Source organism: Babylonia areolata, chromosome 10 (genome assembly GCF_041734735.1).
Source record: "Babylonia areolata isolate BAREFJ2019XMU chromosome 10, ASM4173473v1, whole genome shotgun sequence".
Classification (NCBI taxonomy): Eukaryota; Metazoa; Mollusca; class Gastropoda; order Neogastropoda; family Buccinidae; genus Babylonia; species Babylonia areolata.
The window spans coordinates 28,151,443-28,176,442 of record NC_134885.1 but is presented as its reverse complement, the minus strand read 5'-3'; the positions used below and the strand labels follow the sequence as shown (position 1 = coordinate 28,176,442).

The 25,000-nt window shown below is 42.7% G+C and overlaps 1 protein-coding gene across 1 annotated transcript in view; it reads left to right on the top strand.

Moving 5' to 3' along the window:
• The window catches only part of LOC143286327 (uncharacterized), a 432,992-nt gene extending 411,642 nt beyond the window's left edge, over positions 1–21,350 (top strand). The window contains exons 4-10 of the mRNA XM_076593868.1: positions 3,028–4,247; positions 6,104–6,308; positions 7,136–7,306; positions 8,961–9,066; positions 11,870–12,088; positions 16,311–16,444; positions 17,918–21,350. Coding sequence (XP_076449983.1) covers positions 3,028–4,247; positions 6,104–6,308; positions 7,136–7,306; positions 8,961–9,066; positions 11,870–12,088; positions 16,311–16,444; positions 17,918–18,258 — 2,396 coding nt within the window. The 3' untranslated portion in view covers positions 18,259–21,350. The remainder of the gene's footprint in view (positions 1–3,027; positions 4,248–6,103; positions 6,309–7,135; positions 7,307–8,960; positions 9,067–11,869; positions 12,089–16,310; positions 16,445–17,917) is intronic.
• The last annotated feature ends 3,650 nt before the right edge of the window (positions 21,351–25,000 follow it).

Here is a 25,000-nt window from a genome sequence, read left to right as displayed (position 1 = left end):
TCTAATGTTGTTATCGTTATTATTATTATTATTATTATTATTATTATTATTATTATTATTATTGTTATTATTATTATTCTACGGACCATATTCAAGAATTAGAGAACCTCTCTCTCTCTCTCTCTCTCTCTCTCTCTCTCTCTGATTCGTCTTTTCTCGTTTGTACTCTCTCTCCCAGGGCCATTGTTTGGAGGGGTGGGGTGGGGAGGGAGGAGGGGCGGGTTCAGGGGGTGGTGGGGGGGTGGTGGTGGAAGTGAGGCGGGAGGGGGGATGGAGAGGGGGAGACGGAATAAGTAAATTCCATCCAACACAACCCACCCCCCCACCCCCCATTTTTTTCCCCACCCTGCTAGGATTCCTCCCCCCTCCCCCCATCGTCTATTCTCCTGAATACGACTGACAGTGAACTAAACAGCGCGGACTTAACTAACTTATAAACCACGGGGAGCAGCCCAACAGTCTTGCAGATTCTTTGAGACAACAGAGAGACAGGGGTGTGTGTGTGTGTGTGTGTGTGTGTGTGTGTGTGTGTGTGTGTGTGTGTGTGAGGGGATGGGGTGGGAGGTGGGGGCTTGTGTGTGTGTGTGTGTGTGTGTGTGTGTGTGTGAGGATGGGAATAGTGGAAGAAGGGGCGGGGGGTGGGGGGTTGGGGGGGTGAGGGGGGGGGGGGTTCGTGCGGAGAGAGAGTAGGTAAGGGTAGGAGGAGGAGATAGGTGGAGGAGGAGGAGAAGGGAGGAAGTATGACGGTGTTTTTTTTTTGTTTTGGGGGGTTTTTTGTTTGTTTGTTTGTTTTTTGCTTGTTTTGTCTCTTTGTTGTTGTTGTTTTTGTTTGTTTTTATGTTTTTGTTTTCTTTCTTGTTTTGTCTCTTTGTTTTATGGGGTTTTTTGTTTGTTTTTGTTGTTGTTGTTGTTGTTCTTGTCGCTTAACAACAAACAACAGCAAACTGGTCGTCCAAGTTTTGCTCAGTGTCTCGTATTATTGGGAAGGAGACACACACACACACACACACACACACACACACACACACACACACACACACACACAGACAGAGGAATGAGATTATATGCTCCTTGTTTTCTAAGAGAAAATCCAATGTGAACAGTTTGAAGCTTGTTTTTTGGGTGGTTGTTTTTTTTTCTTCTTTTTTTGTGGGGGCATGGGGGTGGGGGTGGGGGCATTGGGGGGGAAGGAGTCGAGTAAGGAGATAGATAGGATAGTCCCTTGGGTGGGTTCGTTTACGGGTGTTGATTTTCCTTGCTGTTTTTTGGTTTCTGTTTCAGTCGAGTACTTTCCGTGACTAATTAGGATACTCTGTGTGTGTGTGTGTGTGTGTGTGTGTGTGTGTGTGTGTGTGTGTGTGTGTTGGGGCGGGGGAGGGGGTGAGATGAGGAGTGGGGGGGGGGACGGAGTTCATAGGCACACAAGCAGAGAGACGTTCGTCTCCGCCCGAATGTAATATACCCTCACTAGCAAACACACTGACATTCCAACAGCGCGCGCGCGCTTACGCACACATGCATGCATGTATACATGCATACAGGATCACTCGCGCTGCGTACGCGCGCACACACACACACACACACACACGCACGCACACACACACACACACACACACACGCACACACACACACACACACGCGCGCGCACACACACACACACACACACACACACACACACACACACACTCATTCTGGCTCCTTTTCTCCTGCATCTCTGACTTTATCACACTCTCAGGCACACGTACACACAGACAGGCTCACACACACACACACACACACACACACACACACACACACACACACACACACACACACACATTTTAAAACAGAACCATCTCTAACCCCTGCCCCCCTTCTCCCTCCCCCACCCCGAAAATATAAAATAAAATAAAAAGAAGAAGAAGAAAGAAAAGAAAGAAAAACTAAAAAAAAGAAAGAAAAAAAACAACGAAAAAAAGCAAAAAAAAAAAAAAAAAAAAAAAAAGAAGAGCATCTCCCACCCGCTTGAAACGTAAACACACGGAGCTCGCAGCGACTTTAACGGGGCAGTTGAAGAAAGCCAAAGTCTGAGGGGACGATGTTAATGCCTGGTTAATTGTCTCCCCCTGTCCGCTCTTCTGGGGCCGCTGTTGATAAGTCGGGAGTGGAGGGGGTTGGGGTTGGGGTTGGGGTTGGGCTTAGGGGGGAGGGTGGGTGGGGGGGGGGGATGGGTGTAAAGTTGGGAAAATGGGGGTGGGGAGGGGGGTGGAGGAGGTGGGGTTTTTTTTGTTTTGTTTTGTTTTTTTGGGGGGAGGGGTTGTAACCCACATTACCCCTTCTTGTTCACCCCCTTCCCAAACCCCACTGTGAAGTTCTTAAAAAATAAATAAATAAATAAATAAATAAATAAATAAATAAAATAAAATTGAGAGGAAGATTTGTTTTGTGTTTTCTTTTTTTTAAAAACACCAGAAAGGTTTGTGGTCGACAAAATGACTGTAATGTTTGTGTGCTTGTGCATATGACCTGGTATGATAATACACCGAACGGTTCAATTGTGGGGATCAGTCAGCCACTCATCAGTTACCCTATTTTTTTTTTTTTGGCTCTATCTATCTGTCTACCTGTCTGTCTGTCTGTCTGTTTGTCTGTCTATCAGTCTATCAACCTATCCATCAGTCTGTCTGTCTGTCTGTATCTATCTATCTCTTTGTGTCACTCAAGAAATCATTTATTCATTCTTTCAGTCTGTCTTCAGTTCATTCGTTTCATTATCCATCAAAATCGATATATATATATATATATATATATATATATATATATATATATATATATATATATATGTATGTATGTATGTATGTATGTATGTATGTATACGTATGACTGTTTTGCAATGTATGAGCGAATGTACACATGTATGCGTTTCTATCGACTCAATTTTTTTTTTTCAATTTACAATCTGTTCCATCTATTTCCGTGATCAATAATTGTCATTCATTTCTAAAGCGTTCGCTCTCTCTCTCTCTCTCTCTCTGTCTGTTTCTCCAGTGACGGCGGGCAAGAGTGGCGCCCCTTCCTCCATCTCGCCCAAGTACGCCTCCAGCCCCTCGCCCCCCTCGCTCCCCCCTCCCCCTTCCTCCTCCCAGCTCCTTCCCTCACGGACCACCTCGCTCCACCACCACCACCCCTTGGCCCTCACCCCTATCGCCTCAGGAGGAGGCGGAGGGGGAGGGGGAGGAGGAGGAGGGAGCCACCACCTCCCTCACCCCCACCACCCCCACCTCCACCTGGACGCCGCCACCACCACCACCCCCACCCCCAAGCTCTCGCCCCCGAGCGCTGCCTCGTCCTCGTCCTCGTCCTCCAGCTACTTTGCCCCCCACCACGCACACCCCCACCCCCACCACCCCGCCCTGCCCGCCACGGTGGTCCGTCAGCACAGTCCCCTCCTGTCGGGCTCGCCCTGGCCTGCCTCTACCCCCGGTGGAGGGCTGTACCCGGGGGTGGTGGCCCCCCACGCCCTCCCCCCACCCGACCCTACCACTCCACTGGGCGGAGGCGGCGGCGGCGAGGTGATGGGCCACAGCAACAACAACAACCACCACAGCCACCACCAGCTCCTCCATCACCACAACCACCACCACCAACAACAACACCAAAACGTCAACAACAACAACAACAACAATAACGACGACGCTCCCTTGAACCTGGTGGTCTGCCGGCCCAAGAAGGAGGTCAAGGCCGAGCGCCTGCTGGACGACTTCCCTTACGGGGGGGAGCCCGGAGGAGCCACCAAAGCCGGCGGGGGGAGCAAGTCCTCCTCGTCGTCGTCGTGTTCGTCCGCGGAGGCCCTGACCGTCACCCCTCCCCCGGCGCACAACCACAGCCGGAGGGTCCTCCCCTCCGCCGCAGCCACCGCCACCACCTCCTCGTCCACCTCCTCCTCTTCTTCCTCAGCCACATCCTCGGTTCCTCATCCACCTCCTCCTCCTCCTGCACCTGCTGCTGCTGCCCAGTTGCCCGTGTCTGTGGCTGCCGCCGCGGCAGTGGCGGCCGCTGCCTTGTCGGCGTCCTCGCAGCAGGTGCCCCCGGCCCTGCCCGAGGTGTCGCAGTACCTGAGCGCCATGCGGCCCTTCCCTGCCGCCTACATGACCAGCAGCCCTTACCTGGGGCTGCCGTCTCACCTGGGGCTGCCCGCCTTTCCTGGGATGCCCCCCACACACCCCGTGGGCCCTCTGAACGGCAAGCTCAGCCCAGATCACGAGAAGGTAGGTGCTGGTTTGGTTTGCTGGTTTTGGTTTGGGTTTGTGTTGGTTGGTTGGTTGGTTGGTTGTTTTGTGTTGGCTGGTGTTGGTTTGGTTGTGTGTGTGAATCAGAACCAGAATTAGAATTATAATTAGAATCAGATTTTATTTGTCATGAAAACCGTGAATGAAAGGTTTTTGACACAAAAACAAAGGGTAAAATGTGTGTGTGTGTGTGTGTGTGTGTGTGTGTGTGTGTGTGTGTGTGTGTGTGTGTGTGTGTGTGTGTGTGTGTTTGTTGGTTGTTGGTTGTTGTTATTGTTGTTGTGTGCGTGCGCGCATGTGTGTGTCCCTCAAGAATTTGGTCTTCATTCCCACATGAGCAACCCACATCAGCAGAATGATATATATATATATATATATATATATATATATATATCGAGGTGGCTGTGATGTTGATATTGACTGGTGTATGGGTGTAATTGCATGTGCTTAGGTGCACGCCCGCGCGTGTGCATGTGCGTATGTGTCCTCCATGAACATGGGGAGGTGGTGGTACATTGTGATATTCCCTTTCGTGTGACCATGTTTTGTTGAGTGGTGGTATGAAGTGTTTGGTACAAAGAGAGAAGTAGGGAGACAGAGATAGAGAAAGAGACAGAGACAGAGAGACATAGGCAGAGACTTCTAGCGAAATCCTGACACGAAATATCTAAATATCTAAGCATTCATTATCCAAAAAAAAAAAAAGAACACACACACACACACACACACACACACACACACACACACACACACACACACACATACAGAGAGATAGAATCCAACCGATCCTTAACTCATATTTCGCCGTGTCCACACTCGCAGCATCGTAAACGGGAGGATTATTATCTGAGTATGATGTTGCATGCAGAAATCGTAAAAAAATAAATAAATAAAAATAAAAATAATAAAATATTAATAAAAAATAAAAAAACCAAACGATATGGCAGATTTATGCCAAACAGCACTTTGAACAAATAAGCAGTTGGCAGCTTCCTCGCAGGAGCCGTTAATGAATTAGGCAACTTTGTGGAGAGGCCATCTCAGCATGGACGTATTACGGAATAGATTATTAAGTAAATGCGCTCCCCTCCCCCCCTCCCTGCCCCCCTCTCTTTCCCCGCCCCATCCCACGCAAGAAATCGATAATTTGGGAAAGAGAAGGAAAGGTGTCGATCTGTCTAACTGCAAATCAGATGATAAGTAAAATTAACTGGATGATTTGCTGTGTTGTAATATGAAACTTTCAGAGTTAGATAGATAGATAGACCGACAGACAGACAGACAGACAGATAGATAGATGCTCTTGCTGGATAGAATCTTACTCGTGATGGACAAAATTAATAGACACGTAGATCGACAGATACTCATGATGGTTAGATCTGTAGATATAGATAGAGACTCTTAATGGATAAAATGATAGACAAAGTTAGATAGATAGGTAGATAGGCAGATAGGTAGATAGCTAGCTAGCTAGATAGATAGATAGATGTTAACTGCTGTGGTTTTCTACGTCTAAAAGGATATATACCGCTTACAACTACTACTGTTGCTCCTGCTACTACTGCTACTGCTGCTGCTACTACTACTACTACTACTACTACTACTGCTGTTGTTGTTGTTGCTGCTGCTGCTACTACTGCTGCTGCTGCTGCTGCTAATATAGAAAGACAGGCAGATTGATAGATATGTACATAGATAGATAGATGTTAACTGCTGTGGTTTTCTAGCAGATGGATGGATAGATAGATTAATTTCGCGTCAGTCAGCCTGCACGTAAGTAAGTAAGTAAGTAAGTAAAACTTCACATTTTTTAAAAATTTGGCGTGCCGTTTCAGGAGTCGTTGCTGCGCCACATGGCAGCCTCCGTCAACAGCGCCGTGTTCCCCGGCCTCCCCCCTCACCTCCCCCTCTACGCCAGCACCCCCACCCCCTCCCTGCCCGCCCTCAACCCCCTCCCGGCCTCCAAGGACTCCTCGGCGCTCCCTGGGAGCTCTGAAGACGGCGGGAGTACCTATGTGCAGCACCTGCAGAGTGAGTACGGTGAGTTGATGGTTTTCTTGACTTCTTTGTGTGTGTGTGCGTGTGTGTGTGTGTGCGTGTGTGTGTGTGTGTGTGGGTGGGTGGGTGTGGAAGGGGGGAGCTAGAGGTGAGGGAGAGGGGGGCGGGGGTGGGGTGGGGCGATAGTTGGTATGTTGGTTGTGTTGTGGGTGTGTGTTAGTGTGTATTAGTGTGTGTGTGTGTGTGGGGGGGGGGGGGAATGAGGGGGTGGGTGGATGAGGGGGTGGGTGGGTAGTGTGTGTGTGTGTGTGTGTGTGTGTGTGTGTGTTGTTTCCATGTTGCTGTAAACGAACGCTGTGAATGTATCTGCTCATGTCTCCGTCTTCTTCTTCTTCTTCATTCTCTCCTGCATGAACACAACAACAAGGAAGAAATACACATCGAAATAGACATTACATTCGTAAGAAATGAGTGTGATGTTCACTTACTGTGAACATAACTGAAGATACTTGACAGTTTATATTCCTGAATTAACGGTTTGTATGAGATCCTAAGAAACGAATGACAGCAACACTCCCTGATAATAACCAACCTGTGTTTAATTAATCCAGCTGCTTGGAAGTTTCTGTCAGTCTGTTTATCCATGTTTTTTTTGTTGTTTGTTTGTTTGTTTGTTCTGTTGTTGTTGTAGTTGTTTGTTTATTTGTTGTTGTTTTTTTTTCCGAATATGTCCGTTAAGTAGTTGTTGTTGTGTTGTTGTTGTTTGTTTGTTTTTTTTCCGAATATGTCCGTTAAGTTGTAAAATGTTGACCTATCAAAAATGGATTTTTTTTTAATGGTCTTTTTTTTTTTTTTTTTTTTACCTCCAGGCAAAATGTTCGGAGCCAAAATCATCCGGGCGCAGCGAGAGAAGTCGGACCCCAGCAAGCCACACATCAAGCGGCCCATGAACGCCTTCATGGTCTGGGCCCGAGAGGAGAGGAGGAAGATTCTCAAGGCCTGTCCGGACATGCACAACTCGAACATCAGCAAGATCCTGGGTGAGTGAGTGAGTGAGTGAGTGAGCGTGCGCGCCCCGTGCAGTGCATGTATACATGTATCAGTTTCAGTTTCAGTTTCAGTAGCTCAAGGAGGCGTCACTGCGTCCATATACGCTACACCACATCTGCCAAGCAGATGCCTGACCAGCAGTGTAACCCAACGCGCTTAGTCAGGCCTTGAGAAAAAAAAAGATAAATAGAACTACTACTACTAATAATAATATGTATAAGGCGCAAAAACTTGATGAAGTCAACTATAAGCGTACAAAAAAAAAAAAAAAAAAAGATAAATAAATAAAATAAAATAAATAGATAACTAACTAACTAAATAAATGATAATATAATTTTCAACAACAAAAAAACATTAAAAAAATCAATTTTGATAGGTCAACATTTTACAAAAAGATGTACGTATTGTATCTTATGTATACAGTGTGACTGCATGTGGTAGTGATGGTCTAGAGGTAATATAACGCGACCGCATTAGGAAGCGAGATAATCCTGAGGGCACTGGTTTCGACGATCGAATCACACCGGCAGAGTCGCTAGTGTTCCCGCCCCCCCCCCCCCCCCCTCACCCACCTCCCCCCTCCCCTCCGCTGGTTTTGTGTAGTTACTAAAAGTTCAACACCTACGATTGAAGATTGTATTCTACTGTATTGTATTGTATTGCATTACATTACATTGTAATTATCGAATCGTATCGCATCGCAGGGTATCGTATTGCATTATACTACATTGCATCTATCGAATCGTATCGTATCGTATCGCATTGTATTGTATTGCATTGCATTATAAAAATAAAAATATTCATAATATATTTCGGGCTGCTCTTCCCATGAGTTTCTGACGTATGCGCTGAGTGGTTGTGCGGCCTGACGTTGGTTTAAAAAGAAAAGAAAAAAAGTAATTTCTCTTCCAGTGGAACCAGTTACTTACTTAGGTTGAGCACGTAGTCATTCCTCTCTCTCTCTCTCCTGAAGAATCATATTAATTATGGTGTGGTGAACTTGTGTGCTATACATGTGTATTTTGGATTCATCTAGTGGTGGCCTGCATCGCGTTTTTGACTCACTTGTGTAAAAAAAAGTGAGTCTATGTTTTAACCCGGTGTTCGGTTGTGTGTGTGTGTGTGTGTGTGTGTGTGTGTGTGTCCGTGGTAAACTTTAACATTGACATTTTCTCTGCAAATACTTTGTCAGTTGACACCAAATTAGGCATAAAAATAGGAAAAATTCAGTTCTTTCCAGTCATCTTGTTTAAAACAATATTGCACCTATGGGATGGGCACAAAAAAAGAAAAAGAAAAAAAAAGAAGCCTAATTATATGCAAACTGCATTTACTGTGATATTTACATTTTTTGTATTCTTTAAACTTGGCACTTTGATCTGATATTCTGACACAACAACAACAGCAGTCATTATTATCATGTTTTGTTCAAACAGGAACTTCTTTTGCTAAGCATGGAAGTTTTATTTATTTTTTTGCAAACGTTTTTTGGTGCAGATAGTAAAAAAAAAAAAAAAGGGAAATTACTCTGTAATTAATGCTAGGGGACTTAATGTGCCACAAGTGAGTCTTGAAGGCCTTGCCTCTCTTGTTATTTTGGGTTTGTTTTTTTTTCACGTGTCTGCTTTTCTTGCTTGGAATCAGGGGCACGGTGGAAGGCGATGTCTAACGCCGAGAAGCAGCCTTACTACGAGGAGCAATCCAGACTCAGTAAACAGCACATGGAGAAACACCCCGATTACCGCTATCGGTAAGTTGGCTTTGTCTCACTTTTTTTTTTATGGAGGGGATGTCATCTTTTTTTGTAGACTTGCTAACATGTCGTACTCTTCTTTATCTATTTATTTATTCATTTGTTTTTTGTTGTTGTTTTTTTTTTTTTCCATTTATTTATTAATTTATCGGTATTTGTGTCTGCGACATAAATCGCTGTTAAGTGTTCAGCAATGAGTTATTGAATTCATTGCTACTTTGATGGAGCACGAATTCACGAATTTAAAAAAAAAAAAAAAAAAAGAAAGAAAAATATTTTCGTTTGGAAGCGCTTTTAGTATCAGTTTCAATGACGGCTGGTTTGGTGTCAGTCATAATATCGCGAGGCTTCTTAACTTAAAAAAAAAAAAGAAAAAAAGAAGAGTACATGTTTTAGTCTTTGTAATAAATCTTAGATCGCTTCTGCTTTGTAGATGAGATTAGTTCTTCGGAATTGTGCTAAAAAAAAAAAAAAAAAAAAAAAAAAAAAAAAAAAAAAAAAAAGCGAGCTAGTTTGCTTTGTGTTATTGTATGCCTGTTCTTTGCTTTTTAACGAGGAGGATAGTAAGTAGCTGCCATGCTTTGTCGCGAACAGGCCAGTGTAGTTCTCTCCTTTATGACATTGATGTTCAGATGGACAATGCTGTTTTGTTTAGAGGTGCATACGGTGTGTTTATACATTGGCTGGCTGTCTGTCTGTCTGTCTGTCTGTCTGTCTGTGTCGACATCAAGTTACGTTTCTGCAAACATGTGGCAGCAGTAGTTCCACGTTTTTTAAATTAAATAAGTGAATAGTAGATCAAAATAAATACATGAAAATGTATAAAATAAATGAAAATGTATAAAACAAGTACATAAACTAACACACAAATAAACAAACGAAACAAAAAAAAAAAAAAAAAAAAATCCATATAAACTGAACAAATTTAGCCACCTCTGTCTGTCTGTCTGTGTCTTGCGTATGTGTGTGTGTATGCGTTGTAATTCCATCTCTACCATCCTCTCTTTCTCTCTTAATAATCTTATCTGCACACACAGAGACAAGACAAAACCAAGACAGCGGCAGAAAATGAACGGTAGATTTAAATAAAATCATAGGTTTCGGTGATTTGCTTAGAAGTTTGCTCTTATTACTAAAATATGCGCAAGATTCCTTATTTCCTGTTATATCTCATTGTTCAGAAGAAGAAGAAGAAAGAAAGAAAGAAATGCTCTTTGAGTTGGTTTCTTTATTTTCTGTTTGAACCAATGTCGCAGAGGTTTCATTTTTTTCCCCACTAACAATGGTAGAAATGATAGTCCTCGCTAGACTTGGAAAAAAAATGTAATGCATTTGTTATATAATAAAATTTTAAAAAAGGAAGAAAAAAAGAAAAAGAAAAACGCGACCAAAAACGCCCTAAAAACAACAACAACAACAACAACAACAAAAAAAAAAAACAAAAACAAAAAAAAACAGGAATAAACTTGTACGCTTGGTTTGTTAAAAACCTTAGCTCAGTCACTTAACACGATAGCAACCTGTTTTCCCTTTTTATTTGTTTTTTTGTTTACGGATATATGTATATTATATATAAACTCCAGAATGCCTGGATAATTATTATGTTTATGATCTCGACAGACAAAGGAGAGGGGGGATAAAAGGAAAGATGACGAGTTAGAAACCTTGCAATGTGTATTTTTTGTTATTATGAAACTTTTTTTCTTTTTAACGAGAAGAGATGTCCCCCTAAAGACAGGTGAATGTTATTTTAAGAAGGAAAAAAAAGGGGGAGAAAAAAATAGAGAAACAAAATTGAATGTCAATAAAGAAACACGTGTGCCAACAAAATTGAAAAAAACAACAACAAAAAAACAATAAACATGAAAATATGAAAAAATAAAGAAATACATAAACAAACAAAAGAAAATAAGGGGTGGGGGTTGAGGGGGGGAGGGGGGAGGGGGTACTTGCAAAATTGACTTTACAAGATGAAGCGTAAGATCTAACACAGTTTTTTTTTTTTTTTTTTTTGAACGACCAATTTTAAAGAAGAAAGCCCCATACCTTCCCCTACTCCTTGTCCTTCCATCTTTTTTTTCCTTTCATTCTTTCTTTCTTTCATTCATCACGTCACCTTCCCTCTTCCGCCCCAAACCGTTATTAGTATTACTGGCTGACAACCAAGATCCATAAAATCGTGGACACACCAAATTCATTAGTTCACATTAATCCCCTCCACCCCAGCCCACCCCCACCCCCACCCTGCCTTCAGGGTCTCGGGTCAAACCAGTAATCTGCTTGGCCAGATGTTTGTTGTTGTTTTTTGTTTTTTTTTTGTGTGTGTTGTTTTTTTTTTCCTTCTTGAGAAAACTGGAAGATGGTTTCAGAATAGTAGGACACCCCCACACTAGTGATAAGGACAACACTGCAAGCTACAGGACAAGAATACGAAGAAATGTGTGTGTGTGTGTGTGTGGAGGGGGTGGGGATGTGGTTGTGGTTGTTGTGACGTCTCTCTCTGTATGAAGGAGACGGGACCACCACCACCACCACCACCACCTCTGATCGCCCTCACAACCCATGTGTACGTGTGTGTGAATAGAATGGAATAGAATACAATAGAATATTTAATTGTCATTAAAAAAAAAACTCTTAAGGTTTATAGGACACAATCAAACATAAGACATGAGCTTAATATAAGAAAAAGAAACATTCATGAAAACAAATTTCGCAAGCCTTGGCTGTAATTCTTTTTTTTTTTTTGTAGGATTAATCCACTAGAATGTGTGTGTGTGTGTGTCTGCTTGCTTTCCTCTAGCCCGAGGCCTAGGAAAGTGAAATCGCAGCAGCAGAACAAGGCTAGAGCTCCTCCTCCTCCTCCTCCTCCTCCCGTGGTGGTGGCCCAACACCACGATTTCCTTCCGTCCCCTCTGGGGGCCCCGGCCCATGGGAGGGAACTCCTCCTCCCACCGTTGCCGTTCGCGGGCGGGCTGTACCCGAGTTATGGGCCCTTAATGCACCCTCCCAGAGAAGAGAGGTATGAGAACTGACTCTCCCCCCCCCCCCCCCCCCCTCCTGTCCCCCCCCCCCCCCCCACATCCACACCTCTCCCCCCCCCCCCCCAATAACCCTCTTCCTCCCCCCTCCTCCCAGAACCGCAGTGGAGACCTCCCACACCCACCACCACCACCACCCACCCCCCTTCCCGACTTCCTCTTGCCTTCCCATCCCCACCCCCCTCTACCCTCTCTTCTTCTCTGTCTCTGAAACTTTTTTTTTCCTTTTGATTTTGTTTTCGATATAGACCTGGAAAAAACAAAATGGACTGAAATTAGTAGTGACAATATTTTGGTCCCTAGTAACGTATATATATATATATATTTTTATATTTTTTTTTTTTTTTTTTTTTTTTAGGAAACAAAAATATGTTTACTCAACTAAACAAACAAATAAAACCACCGAAAAGAATACCGAAAGAAAGTGACAGAAAAACAAGAAGAAGAAGAAAAACAAGAAAGAAAGAGAAAATGCCGTCTTCATAATTTGTTCAGAACTGAAAGGGAGACTTTTTGCTTTCACAACCTTTGGGATGAAAGGAAAGTAACATCAGGGGGGGGGGGGGGGGGGGGGGAGAAGAAAAAAAAGTTAAAGAAAATCACTTCCACGTGTATATAAAAATAACACCAAAACCAAACCTTTTTTTTTTTTTCAAACTGTTGATGATGCTTGATTGCCTGACACATCATGATGCCTGTTGTGCCTGATGCTGACGTTATTGTGTATTGAGTGAGAACCCGCTTGTACACCATTTGCAGACGGCGTAATTAAGATTATCTCTTGGCATACCTAGTTTTATGAAGGGGTTCTTGATCGTTTGTTTTTTTTGTTTTTTTTTTGTGTGTGTGAAGTTTATAGATCTATACATTTTTGTAAATGAAGTCTGTTTGGAGGAAAAAAAACAACAACAAAAAAACAAAGCAAAGAAAAACAAACACTTCAGCCGACTCTAAATAGCGCTTATTTACTGAAATAAGTGCACTAGAATTGCACGCACACACACATACATACACACACACGCACACGCACACACACATTCATGAACACTTCGTCTTTTAACTTCCTGATTGCTTCAGCTTACACAATAAAATATTTTGTTCAGATTAATACTGTGGGTCTTTAATAGTTAGTTTGCTTGTCATTGCTTTTTTTTTCTTCTTTATTTTTTTCTTAGGTTACTTTTTTCTTTCAATCTTGTGCTGCTCACTTTATTGTATGCACTCCATTTCTCTCTCGCTTTTTGTAATCTTGTTGTTGCTGTTGTTCTTGTTGTTGTTGTTGACACTTTTTTTTTCTTTTTTGGTTAAGAACTGTTTTAATTGTAAAGACGATAGCGTTGTGAAAACGATGAAGAAAACAAACAAAAACAATCAAAGCAATAAGCATTCTCAGAATGAGTACTTTGGATTTCAACACACGCATAGTTTCAACAAACAAACAAACAAAAAAAATGACGTCAAAAAGTGTGCGACTGATCCATATACGCTACACCACATCTTTGCCTGACCTTCGCAATAACCCATTATCACTAATCAGGCCTTGAGAGCCAACGCTATGTTTGTATAAACAAAAACCAACTCGATCATGAAACGAAATATAAAAATCAACGAAATTAACATCTAAGTAAACACATTATTAGAATATGACAAAGTGATAGCTTGACAACAATCAGGCATATCTTGTGTCCACTGTCAATGATTCCTCTGAACTCCCTTCGTTCTAAGCTGTGGAGTGATGGCCCAGAGGTAACACGTCCGCCTGGGAAGCGAGAGAATCTGAGCGCATTAGTTCGAATTCCAGAACTTTCTCACCCTTCCACTAGACCTTGAGTGGTGGTCTGGACAATAGTCATTCGGATGAGACGATAAACCGAGGTCCAGTGTGCAGCGTGTACTTAGCGCACGTAAAAGAACCCACGGCAACAAAACGTTTGTCCCTGACAAAAATTTAATTATGTAGGCAGTGCAGGCAGGAAAATATACCATGTATCTCAAGTGTAGCGACGTGCTCTCCATAGGGAGAAGAACCCGAATTTAATACAGAAATCTGTTGTGACAAAAAAGGGTAATACAATACAATACATTTTTTTTTTAATTTGTGTGTGTGTGTGTGTGTTGATAGAAAAAAACATTATGCGGACCATTTCGGAGTAGAGTCTGTCTGAAGTTTGTCTCCTGTCCTCCCCACCCCTCAAGACAAGCTAAACAAATTAAAGAAACAAATAAATGACAAGACCAACAAAAAAAAGGAGATAAAACTTCTAGTAGATTTTTTTTTATTTTTTAAAATTGTTGCTGCTGCAGCGATCGGAATGCAATTTTTGTTTCACCACCACAGTGATAACGATTATTATTATCATCATGATTATTGCGATTATTATGACCATTATCATCAGCTGTAATATCATTATTGATGTTGTTGTTTTTGCTGTTGCTGCTGTTGTTTTTTTCGCTGAATGGGCTGTATGGTTTGTTTCTGAAGAACGCCTCGATAAACTTTGATATTGAAGGCATGGAAGGACTCTTCGTCATCATCATCAACCCCAAAAAGCCAAAAGCTCAGACAAAAAGATACTGGAGGAATTTTGTCGTGGTAGTATTACAAAATTTATAAAGCGATCAGCAGCAGAACCAATGGAAATTTATCTGGTTTCTTTTGAACGTCCTGAGTATGTGGGTTTGTAAAAGATCGTGCTGTCCCAGGTTTACTCTAAACTCCCGTTTTCCACGAAATGACGAATAAATGTTTTATACCCTTCAACTCCCCCCCCCCCCCCCCACCCCCTAGAATTATTGATTTACGAGTAAGTTACGGAAGGTGGACTGGACATTGAATTTTCTGTAGAACCATGGTCATTCTGACATTGGGTAGATTGATACTACTTTCCTTATGATCATTATACTTCTTTCTATCTCGCACAATGCTGAGATGTCTTTTTGACCTTTCACAAAACATTAATTTGAAGAATTAATGTAAGTAAACAGAAAAAACAAAGTTCGCTTCAATGACCAAAATTTATCACGTGTTCGTACATTTATGCTAAGAAGAGACAGGGTGGATTTAAAAATAAATATATATATATATTTTTTTTTATCGAACGTTTCCCCAAAGGTTATTTATAAAACATTTATGCGGCATTTCGTGGAAAACGGTAGGTTTTTGTTTTTAAATGCTTTTGAAACAAATATTTAACGCATATTATGGACATGTGTTTGAACGGTTAAACGATTTATGCGCATTCAAATACACGGTTTTTAGCGAAATCAGCCTAATATTTTTTTTTTTTTTTTTCTGAAATGATTAAATGCTAGTTCAGTTCAGAACTGGCAGGGAGGGGGGTGAGTGAGGGAGAAAGATTTGAAAGTTACTTATCTGTGCATTTAAAACCTTCTATATAACATTCGCTTATGCGTAGTGTATGCTTACTTCACGTTGAGAAGTTATGCCCTGTCTGTTTGTCTCTCTTTGTATAGATGTTGCTTTTTGTTGGTCGTTTTTTTTCCCCCACCCAACAGTGTGACTGCTTTGCAGAATATATATTATACCGATTGTGCAGAATTTTTTTTTTCTGATTTTATTTTGTTTTATTTTATTTTTAGCGATGGTGCAGGTGCAGTTGTTTGTTTTTTTGTTGTTGTTTTTTTGTTTTGTTTTTTTTGTTTTTCACAACACTGTGTCACTGATCAAGATATAAGTGTGTGTGTGTGTTTGTCCGTCTATTTAGCTCACTCCATCCATCCATCCACCTATCCTTCATTAAAACAAAAATTAAATTAAATTAAAAAGCCAAAAAACTCTGAAACGTTGTGTGGAGTTTGAATATTCAAACTTCTGGCATGGGGTGTTTTTTGTTGCTGCTGCTGCTGTTGTTGTTGATGATGATGATGATGATGATGTTGATGATGATGTTGATGATGATGAGGAGGAGGAGGAGGAGGAGGAAAGGACAATGGTGGTGATGGTGATGATACTAGTGATGACGGGAACGGTTATGATGGTGACGATGGTGATGGTGGTGATGATGATGATGATGAGGAGGAGGAGGAGGAGGAACAGGACAATGATGGTGATGGTGACAATGGTAATGATGATGGTGATCATGACGATGGCAACGACGACGATGATGACGATGACGGTGACGATGCCATGCTGTATGTACTGACCTGTGTGTGTGTGTGTGTGTGTGTGTGTGCATGATGCAGCCCCCGACCCAAACGCACGTGCATCGTGGACGGCAAGAAGCTACGCATCTCGGAGTACAAGGCCCTCATGAGGTCCCGGCGTCAGGACGTGCAGAGAGCCTGGTACGGCGACAACACGGCCAGCTATTCTGATGGTCAGTCAGTCGCTTTTCTGGGGAGATGGAGAGAAAGAGGGGGGGTTATGAGAGGGGGAGACGTGTGTGTGGGGGGGGGGGGGGGGGATGGGAGGGGGGGGGCCGCTTTGCGGCAGCAACAAGGTCGGTTGCTCTTATGGTCAATCAGTTGCTTTTTTTTAGGGGGGGGTGGGGGTGGAGAGAGAGAGGGGGGATGGGGGGAAAGTGGGGGTGGGGGGGGGGGGGGGGGGCTTGGGTTGGGGACTTTTGCGGCGACAATGATAATGATAATAACAATAATGATGATGATGATGATGATGATGGTGCTAACGATAGCAATGTTGATAATGATATAATGATGATGATAGTATATTTGATAGTAATAACTATGATGATGATGATAACCAAAAAAAACAAACAAAAAAATCAATTGATAATAATGATAATGATAACGATAACAATGCTAATAATAATAATAATAATAATGACAACGATGACGACAAATGGAGTGTGACTGCCTATATGGCGGAAGATAAAAAAAGTCACACGCGTAAAGAGCCCACTCGTGCATACGAGTGAACGTGGGAATCGTGGCCTACGAACGTGAAAAAAGTATTTTAAAAAAATAAATAAATAAATTACTACTACCACTACTACTATTACTATGAATACTACTGTTTTGGTTTTGTATGCTTTCTTATTTCCGGGAGTTCATCGTTCTTGGAGGACTTGCATGACTACTACTACTACTACTACTACTACTACTACTACTAATAATAATAATAATAAGAAGAAGAAGAAGAAGATTGATTGAATCTTTAATGGGTAAAGAATTAGGCACAGTAAAGGCCTTTTTACAATTCTGCCCATTTAACGACACAAAACATAAAAATAAAGAAATAAACTGAAATAAAATAAAATAATAAGAACGACGAATAAGAATAGGAACTTGAATAGTCTATTAAAGGTAACAAAGCGATGATGATGAAGAAGAAGAAAAATATCATGCAGTTCGAATAGCGCTTAACCTGCGGGTCTAAGCGCATTTAGCAGTCAGTACAGTCATGTGGTTTGAATAAGACACAGGATTACTTTTTTTTTTTCTTTCTTCTTAGTATTCAGAGAGAAAAAAATGTTTTTTCTTTTTAAAACATCAAGACAAAACAATACTATTTTTAAAACAAGTTTAACTTCACTCACAGTGCACACGCGTGCAACATCAACACCACCACAACAGGTAACAAAAAAACAACAACAGTTCTCCTCCTCCTCCTCGTTATTAATGAATCATGACGACGGTGATGATTATGGATAAACATCACCATATCACCCCACCACACACCCACCACACACACCCCTACATTTATATTTCGTTTTTCTAACCTGCCGAGGTCTTGATAATGATGACGATGACGATGACGATGACGATGATGACGGAGATGACGACGAAGGTGACCGACGATAGCAAAAACTACACGACTTGTTGCTTTGCAGAAGCCGAGAGCGGCACCCCCTCCGGCGGAGGCAGCCAGAGCTTCGACCCCTCGCAGTTCCTGCCGCCCACTGGGACCACCTCGGGGGCTGACTCGCCCCTCCTCCCAGGGGCCGGCAACGGCAACAACGGGGCCGGCAGCGCCTCCCCACTCATGCACCACCACCACCACCACCACGGGCCCCCTCCTCCCAACGGCAGTGGCGGAGAGGTGGCGGAGGAGGACTCTCAAGACCTGGAGTTCGGCAGCAATGACGACGAGTCCTTCGCTGATCCCATAGAGGACGAGGACGCCCTGCCTCCTCCCGTCAAGATGGAAGACGCCACGGCTCCGGCTGTATAGTTTTGTGTGTGCTATTGTGTGTGTGTGTGCGTGTGCGTGTGTGTGTCCTTGTGCTTGTTGGGGAGGGAGGGAAGGAAGGAAGGAAGGAAAGGGGTCTCGGATGGACATGACTCGATCAGAGTGGGCTAGGGAAATGACGTGTCACGTCTGGCTTACAACCCAGAAAGCAGTCGGTGGAAAAAAGGGACTTCTGGACTTTTGTTGCTGTGACACAACAAGAGAGATTCCTCCAAGATAGGGAGAAAGAAAGAAAGAAGGATCATCAACACGTGCCGTGGAAAAATATCTGCAAAAACAAAAAAAACAAACAAATCCCGGCTCATGAGGTCTCTCATGGTTTTCCAGTCCCCTCCCCTCTTTGAAGGACCTGAAGGTTGCCTTTTAGAAGGCCTGTGTGGAGACTTAAGCCGGCCGCTAGGAGAGAGAGAGGTGTGTGTGTGTGTAGCTGAGGAGGGTGGCCTAAGCAACCGAACCGTTCCTCTTCTGGTCCGTGTCGCCTGGCCTTCCCGTTGTTTGGTCCACACGACTCCTACACTCCTCACCAGATCGTTCGCTGCTTCTGTGTCCAGAACAAGATCGATGCAAAGGGATTTCGCCGTGAGTGCACGTGGTAACAATGTTGTTTTGTTTTTTTTTCTTTTAGCCTTTGTTATTGTTGCTTCGTTTTTGCGAACCACCAGGACACAGGAAAAGTGCTAGCACAAAAAAAAAAGACCATGGGAATGTCTTTGTTTGTTTGGGGAGGAGCTGCTTCCAACCCGGACCACTGAAGAGAAAGACAACGAGACAAGGAAGAGCGTGAAGTCCAAGTTTCTAGTTTGTCTTCTAGACACTGGCGTGTTTGGCTTGTTCACAAGAGTGACGACCCGTGCGCTATGTGTCTACAAACCATGACTTTTTTTTTCGTCTACGATACTGCGGACAATGTGCGAAAACAGAATCTTAAGGTGTCTTAGAGAGGACGAAAATCTGCTGTGCTCAATGATGTCGGTTGGGCATTATGAAGTTTTGGATTCTTGCAAAGCCTTGTGAGTTTTGTTTCAGTTCTGCTGGACATTAACAAAACAAAAACAGTTTTTGGTCCTCCATGTATCGGAAAGCACACGGCATCTTTTTTTTTTTAATACCTTACCTGCACGGACAGGACAGCGCACGGTATATTGATTTGTAAACTTCAAACTTTGACGGACAGGAAGACAGCCTCTCCGGAGGCTTGTGACTTTGCTTCGCCATTGAAACTGTCACTTTTGTTTTGCGACAATCTGTGACTTGAAGCAGTGGGTGCGTGTTGACCTATCGCCGTACGGGCACCCGAGCTGACTGTGCAGGGTCATCAGCCAGGACTGAGAACTGTACTATCAAGTGGGAGAACTCTTCCTGACAGAGCTCAACTCGACACGTACTCCGGTGACGTGTGGACAAAACATAGCGGCAATGGTTTTGTATTTCTGATCTCTTATACCACCAGTCTTATACTTCAGTCTAATATCATCATCTTAGATGAACAGACTATAAATAAACGAACGAATCTTATACCACCAACACTTGACTATGTATGCGTGTGTGCGTGCGTGTGCGTGTACCTTCTTTCTGTTAACACACAACTGCAGTGTAGAATCTTCACGATGGTTGCTTTTTTTGTGTTAGAGAGAAAATAACTTGCTTGGGTCCTCGCTTGTTTTTCTTTCTTTTTTTTTTTTTTAATCCAGAAATCGTAGCGTGTCTCTTCTTCGTTTTATTCAGACTGACCAATCTTTATTTTTCGTTCAGATAAAGTGGAGACAGCACTGAGCTTCCATGGAAACTTTTTTCTTGTAAAGATTTGTGTAGTTCATAGATCTGTTGTTCTTTGCTGACTTAGATGATGTTGAAGGGCATTGACGATTTTATTGTTGTTGTTGTTGTTGTCTTTTTTTACAAGTCGTAATGTCGACCTCTACATGACTGAAATCTCTCCCGTGTTGCCCTTTCTGGCATCATGATAATGTTAAGTTCTTTCATAGTTCATTGTTACTGTTTAATACCGAAGCATGACATCTTGCGTCCCGTTTCACTGAATACAATCCACTGTCGGGAAAGATATTGTGCACAAAAACGAGAAAACCCACTTTACTGAACTGTGGCCGAAACTTTAACCTTGGACTCTTAGGCATTTTGTATTGACCATGTACACCTTTTATTTTACGCCATGTGTGGGTGTTCATTTGTGACTCCGGAGCTCGGTGTGTGTGTGTGACTGTCTATTGGCTTACAGACAAGTTGTTCTTGTCTTTCTGTTGTTACGTCTTTTGGGACGCGTGTGTTATCTACTTTTTTTTGTGTGTGTGTGTTTTTAAAATGGTGAGGGAAGTGACAACTGTGCTGAGTACAATGTGGAACTTGCACATCATGGGATCCACGATTAGTTTTGTATTTTACGTTGTTATTATTTATTTGCACACTTTGAATTAGTGTGTCTCTGCTGTTGTTCAACGTATAAAGGGTTTTCAGACAACGACGCATCTTACAGTATAGTAGTTTCGATGTGAGCAACATTTTCGTTCTCTACACGTCAATGTAAACAGCATGATTTAACCATTGCTATCCAGTGTATTTCGTATTCTTGTGACGCGAATGGGATGGCGCCAGCATTTTTTTTTTTTTTTCTTCTTTTTCTTTTGTTTTTTAAAGCACATACAAATTCCAGAAACAAATCCCAGCAAGTTCTGTCCTTCCAAATTTCGTTTGAGACATATTTGTATTCGAACATCACCAGTATTTTTTTTTTCTTATGGATACCGACTCCTGGGCCGATTTCGTTTTCTCGCCATAAAAAAAATCAAAACCGTTCTTGAACTCAGCGCGTTCCTTATATCAAATCCGCTAATCGCAAAGTTTCGCAACAAAGGCACCATTCTTTCTTGATAAAAAAAACAACCCAACACATTCACACACACACACACACACAATAAAAAAAAAAAAAAAAAAAGCACGTGAATGTCAAATTTCCAAAGCTTCGCGCAAAAATCACCAGAAACTTTTGCTAAATTTGTTCCGTTGTTCTGACCTGCCGAGAACAAGTCTTCTGCGGCAGACTAACAGGTCTTCATGAAAGGTGGAAACATTCTGTCAGTGCTTGTTTGGGGGGGGGGGGGGGGGCAATTTCGCCATTTAAATTAATGAGTATACATAGACAAGAGCCGTGACAGAATTGGTCAAGCGTTGGGATTTCTGATCCCGAGTTTATCAGGGATCGGGGTGCCAGGCCCCTGCATATCAGGGATCGGGGTACCAGGCCCCTGCATATCAGGGATCGGGGTACCAGGCCCCTGCATATCAGGGATCGGGGTACCAGGCCTCTGCATATCAGGGATCGGGGTACCAGGCCCCTGCATATCAGGGATCGGGGTACCAGGCCTCTGCATATCAGGGATCGAGGTACCAGGCCCCTGCATACCAGGGATCGAGGTACCAGGCCCCTGCATATCAGGGATCGAGGTACCAGGCCCCTGCATACCAGGGATCGAGGTACCAGGCCCCTGCATATCAGGGATCGGGGTACCAGGCCTCTGCATATCAGGGATCGGGGTACCAGGCCCCTGCATATCAGGGATCGGGGTGCCAGGCCTCTGCATATCAGGGATCGAGGTGCCAGGCCCTTGCATATCAGGGATCGGGGTGTCAGGCCCCTGCATATCAGGGATCGGCGTACCAGGCCCTGCAGAGCTGCAACGTGTGCTGTCCTCAGTGGTGGAAGAGCACTTGACTCCCGAGCTTCCCTCACTCCACCCAGGTGTGAATGCTACCGACCTGACTTCGGGTTGGGGGAAAGGCTTTAACGGCAGAAGGAGGTTTGGCCCCCCCTCTCCCCACGGCGCCTTAGATACAATGGACCTATTAAACCTTGACTTTAAACCGACAGTAAACTTCGGATTGAACAGCTTTTGTGCGAAGTAGTTTTCATCTCGATCTCTGCGAGGTTTGTGGATTCCGAACGTACTATACTGGCTGGACTGTTGCTGCCCGCCTGGCCCAAGTCGCTGTCTTTCAAGTAACAAGTTATTTGAACATTGCCGTCTTCATTTTATTTTCCTTTCTCAGCAACCTAAGATGAAATAAAATAAGATAAATCCATGAATCGCCAACTTCTGGAAATCATTCTCTCGATCGGCAGCCGGACAAAGTTTACTTAGCAAAAATAATAATTAAAAAACAAAAAGACAAAAAAACAACAACAAAAAAACAACATGGTTTTCTTTCGCAGAGGTCCCGGAGTGAAGCCTCTCACGATTTTCAGCCGAGCCAAGGAAAATTAATTTTGTTTCTGCTTCTAAGTTGCGCCACAAAACGGCTCGCATGATGATTATATATCGTGGTTCGACAATGTGCCAGACTGTGCAAATTCTGTTCCCCCGATTGCCAAATTGTATAGTGTTTGTTCAATCTGTAACTCTTCCAAATGTAGTGCGTTTATTTATTTTTTGGTTGGTTTGATTTGATCTTGTATGTTTTGCTTTCTCAAGCACAAACTGCTTTGTTGTTGTTTTTAGAATCACGTTCTTTTGGAAGGTGCTCAATACAATTGTTGATTATTTCTATCTCATTTCTTGTCCAATGCTTCCACTGGCCTCTTCCACAACCACCCCCCCCCCCCCCCTCCCGTTTTTTATCAGTAGTAATAGTTTTAGATGTAATTGTGCATGTTAAAAAAAAGAACACAGCTTCACTACAATGTATGGTTATCAATATATAGTACGAATTTGTACAAAAAAAAGAAGTAACAACTATACTTATCATTTATTTTTGTTTTTGATATTTTTTTCCCCCCTGAAGGAAAGGGGGTGGGGGGAGGGAAAAAAAACCCTGTTCAAACCGAATGTCTTCCACTGTGTTTGTGGTACACAATTTATTGGACAGCGTTGCCCAGGGGAAAGGGTGAATTGTACATACAGTTATCTCTGCCCATTGCGGATTGTGTAGTCTTGCACGTACTATAAAAAAAAAAAATTAAAAAATCGCCAAGATTGTTACATGATTTTGTTTGTATCTGTCTTCCTTTTCTTCCTACCGCAGAAGAGGAGTTGTTTTTTTTAATAATTTTATCTGTACTTATTGCATACAGCAAAGCCGATTTGTTGTAAACTATGACTAGGGTGCTATTTTGTTTGTGTAGTTTTTTTGTGTTTTTTTTGTTGTTGTTTTTTGTGCGTGTGTTTCTTTCAATATGGCTAGCGGCATATTTGGTGTATTGCTTGATGGTGTGTACCCGTGTTGATGAAATGATTTATTTTGAATGGTCTTGTATACCGTGTGATGATTTTTTGTACGGGGGATCCTATGAGTAGTGGTAGAGATACATGAATGCTTTGTTTAAACGTACATTTCTCCTATCTTGCATATTACATAACCACACAGTTACAAAATTATATATATATATATATATATATATATATAAATCCCTGAACCTTCTCTATATCCACACCCTCTTTCTCAGACTTTCGTCTCTAACCGCATGTTGTTTGACAATCTGCTAAGGAAGGCAGTATATATAGATACATATATATATACTCCATGTGTATATAACCATTCGTTTCACATGTTTATGCCATAAGCGATGTGACAAACAGTATGCATGCAATAAGATAATAATATCCATCATCATCCAAGGATTTTGATCTCAATATTCACTACTAAGCTTTCGTGTTTTCTAGTTTCTCGGAAGGAATGCGCTCAGCAAAATCTGTGTCCTGATCAGATTCTAAATAATAACCCCCCCCCCCCACCCACCCGCGCCCCCTCCGCCCTCCCCCACCACCTCCCTCTCTCTCTCTCTGAATGTTTCAAACTCTTTCCATTCCGTTTGAAGTGAAAACATTAAATCTTTTCTTTTTTTCTGGGAGAAGGGGAAGTGAAACATTCGAACAATTATCTGCATGTGCGTCTTGCACTCAGACAATTGGCACACGCGTGTGAACGTACGTTCGTGTGTGCGTGCGTGTGTGTGTGTTTGTGTGTGTGTGTGTGTGTGTGTGTGTAAGAGAGAGAGATGGGGGGGGGGGGTGGAGACAGAGGGGGTAGATGCAACAATGATAATGGTAACAACAGTAGTTGTAGAGTAATATTGCTTTTGCTAAATCAGCGGATGCGAGCACTTACTATATCATTATTAATATTATTATTGCCTTATAAATACAGCAAAGGGTTCGTTCACTCTATCCGTTGCTCTGGCTAGCCGGTGGGTGGGTGTGTGTGTGGGCGCGCATGCGCAAGTCTGTGCGCGTTCATGCCGCTGTATCTCGTATGGTATACTTAGTTGTACATGGAATTCCTCACCACACCCCCCACACCCCTCCCCTTACCCTCCGTAATTTATTTCGAACACACAAGCGGAAACTGTCTCCATCGATTTTTGCTCAAACACAGAGAACGATTGTGGTAATAATAATAATAGCCTCTGTTTATTTTGTTCCTTGTTTTTGTTTTGCTCCTCGTCGGTCGAAGCAAATCCATGGCACTATTTCAGTTTATGATTCCGTATTTATGTTATTTGGATTATTAGATTGGTATCTTTTTTAAAAAAATTCATTCATGTATTTATTTATTTATTTATTATTATTTTTTACGTTGTAGGGGGTAAGGAAGAATTTGAATTAAACATCAACTGACCCCCCCCCCCCCCCCCTTTCCCCCCAAGCTACAGCCATGAAGCGCACGACCACAACCACCCCTCTCTACCCTGTCCTTCCTCTACCATATTTCTCGT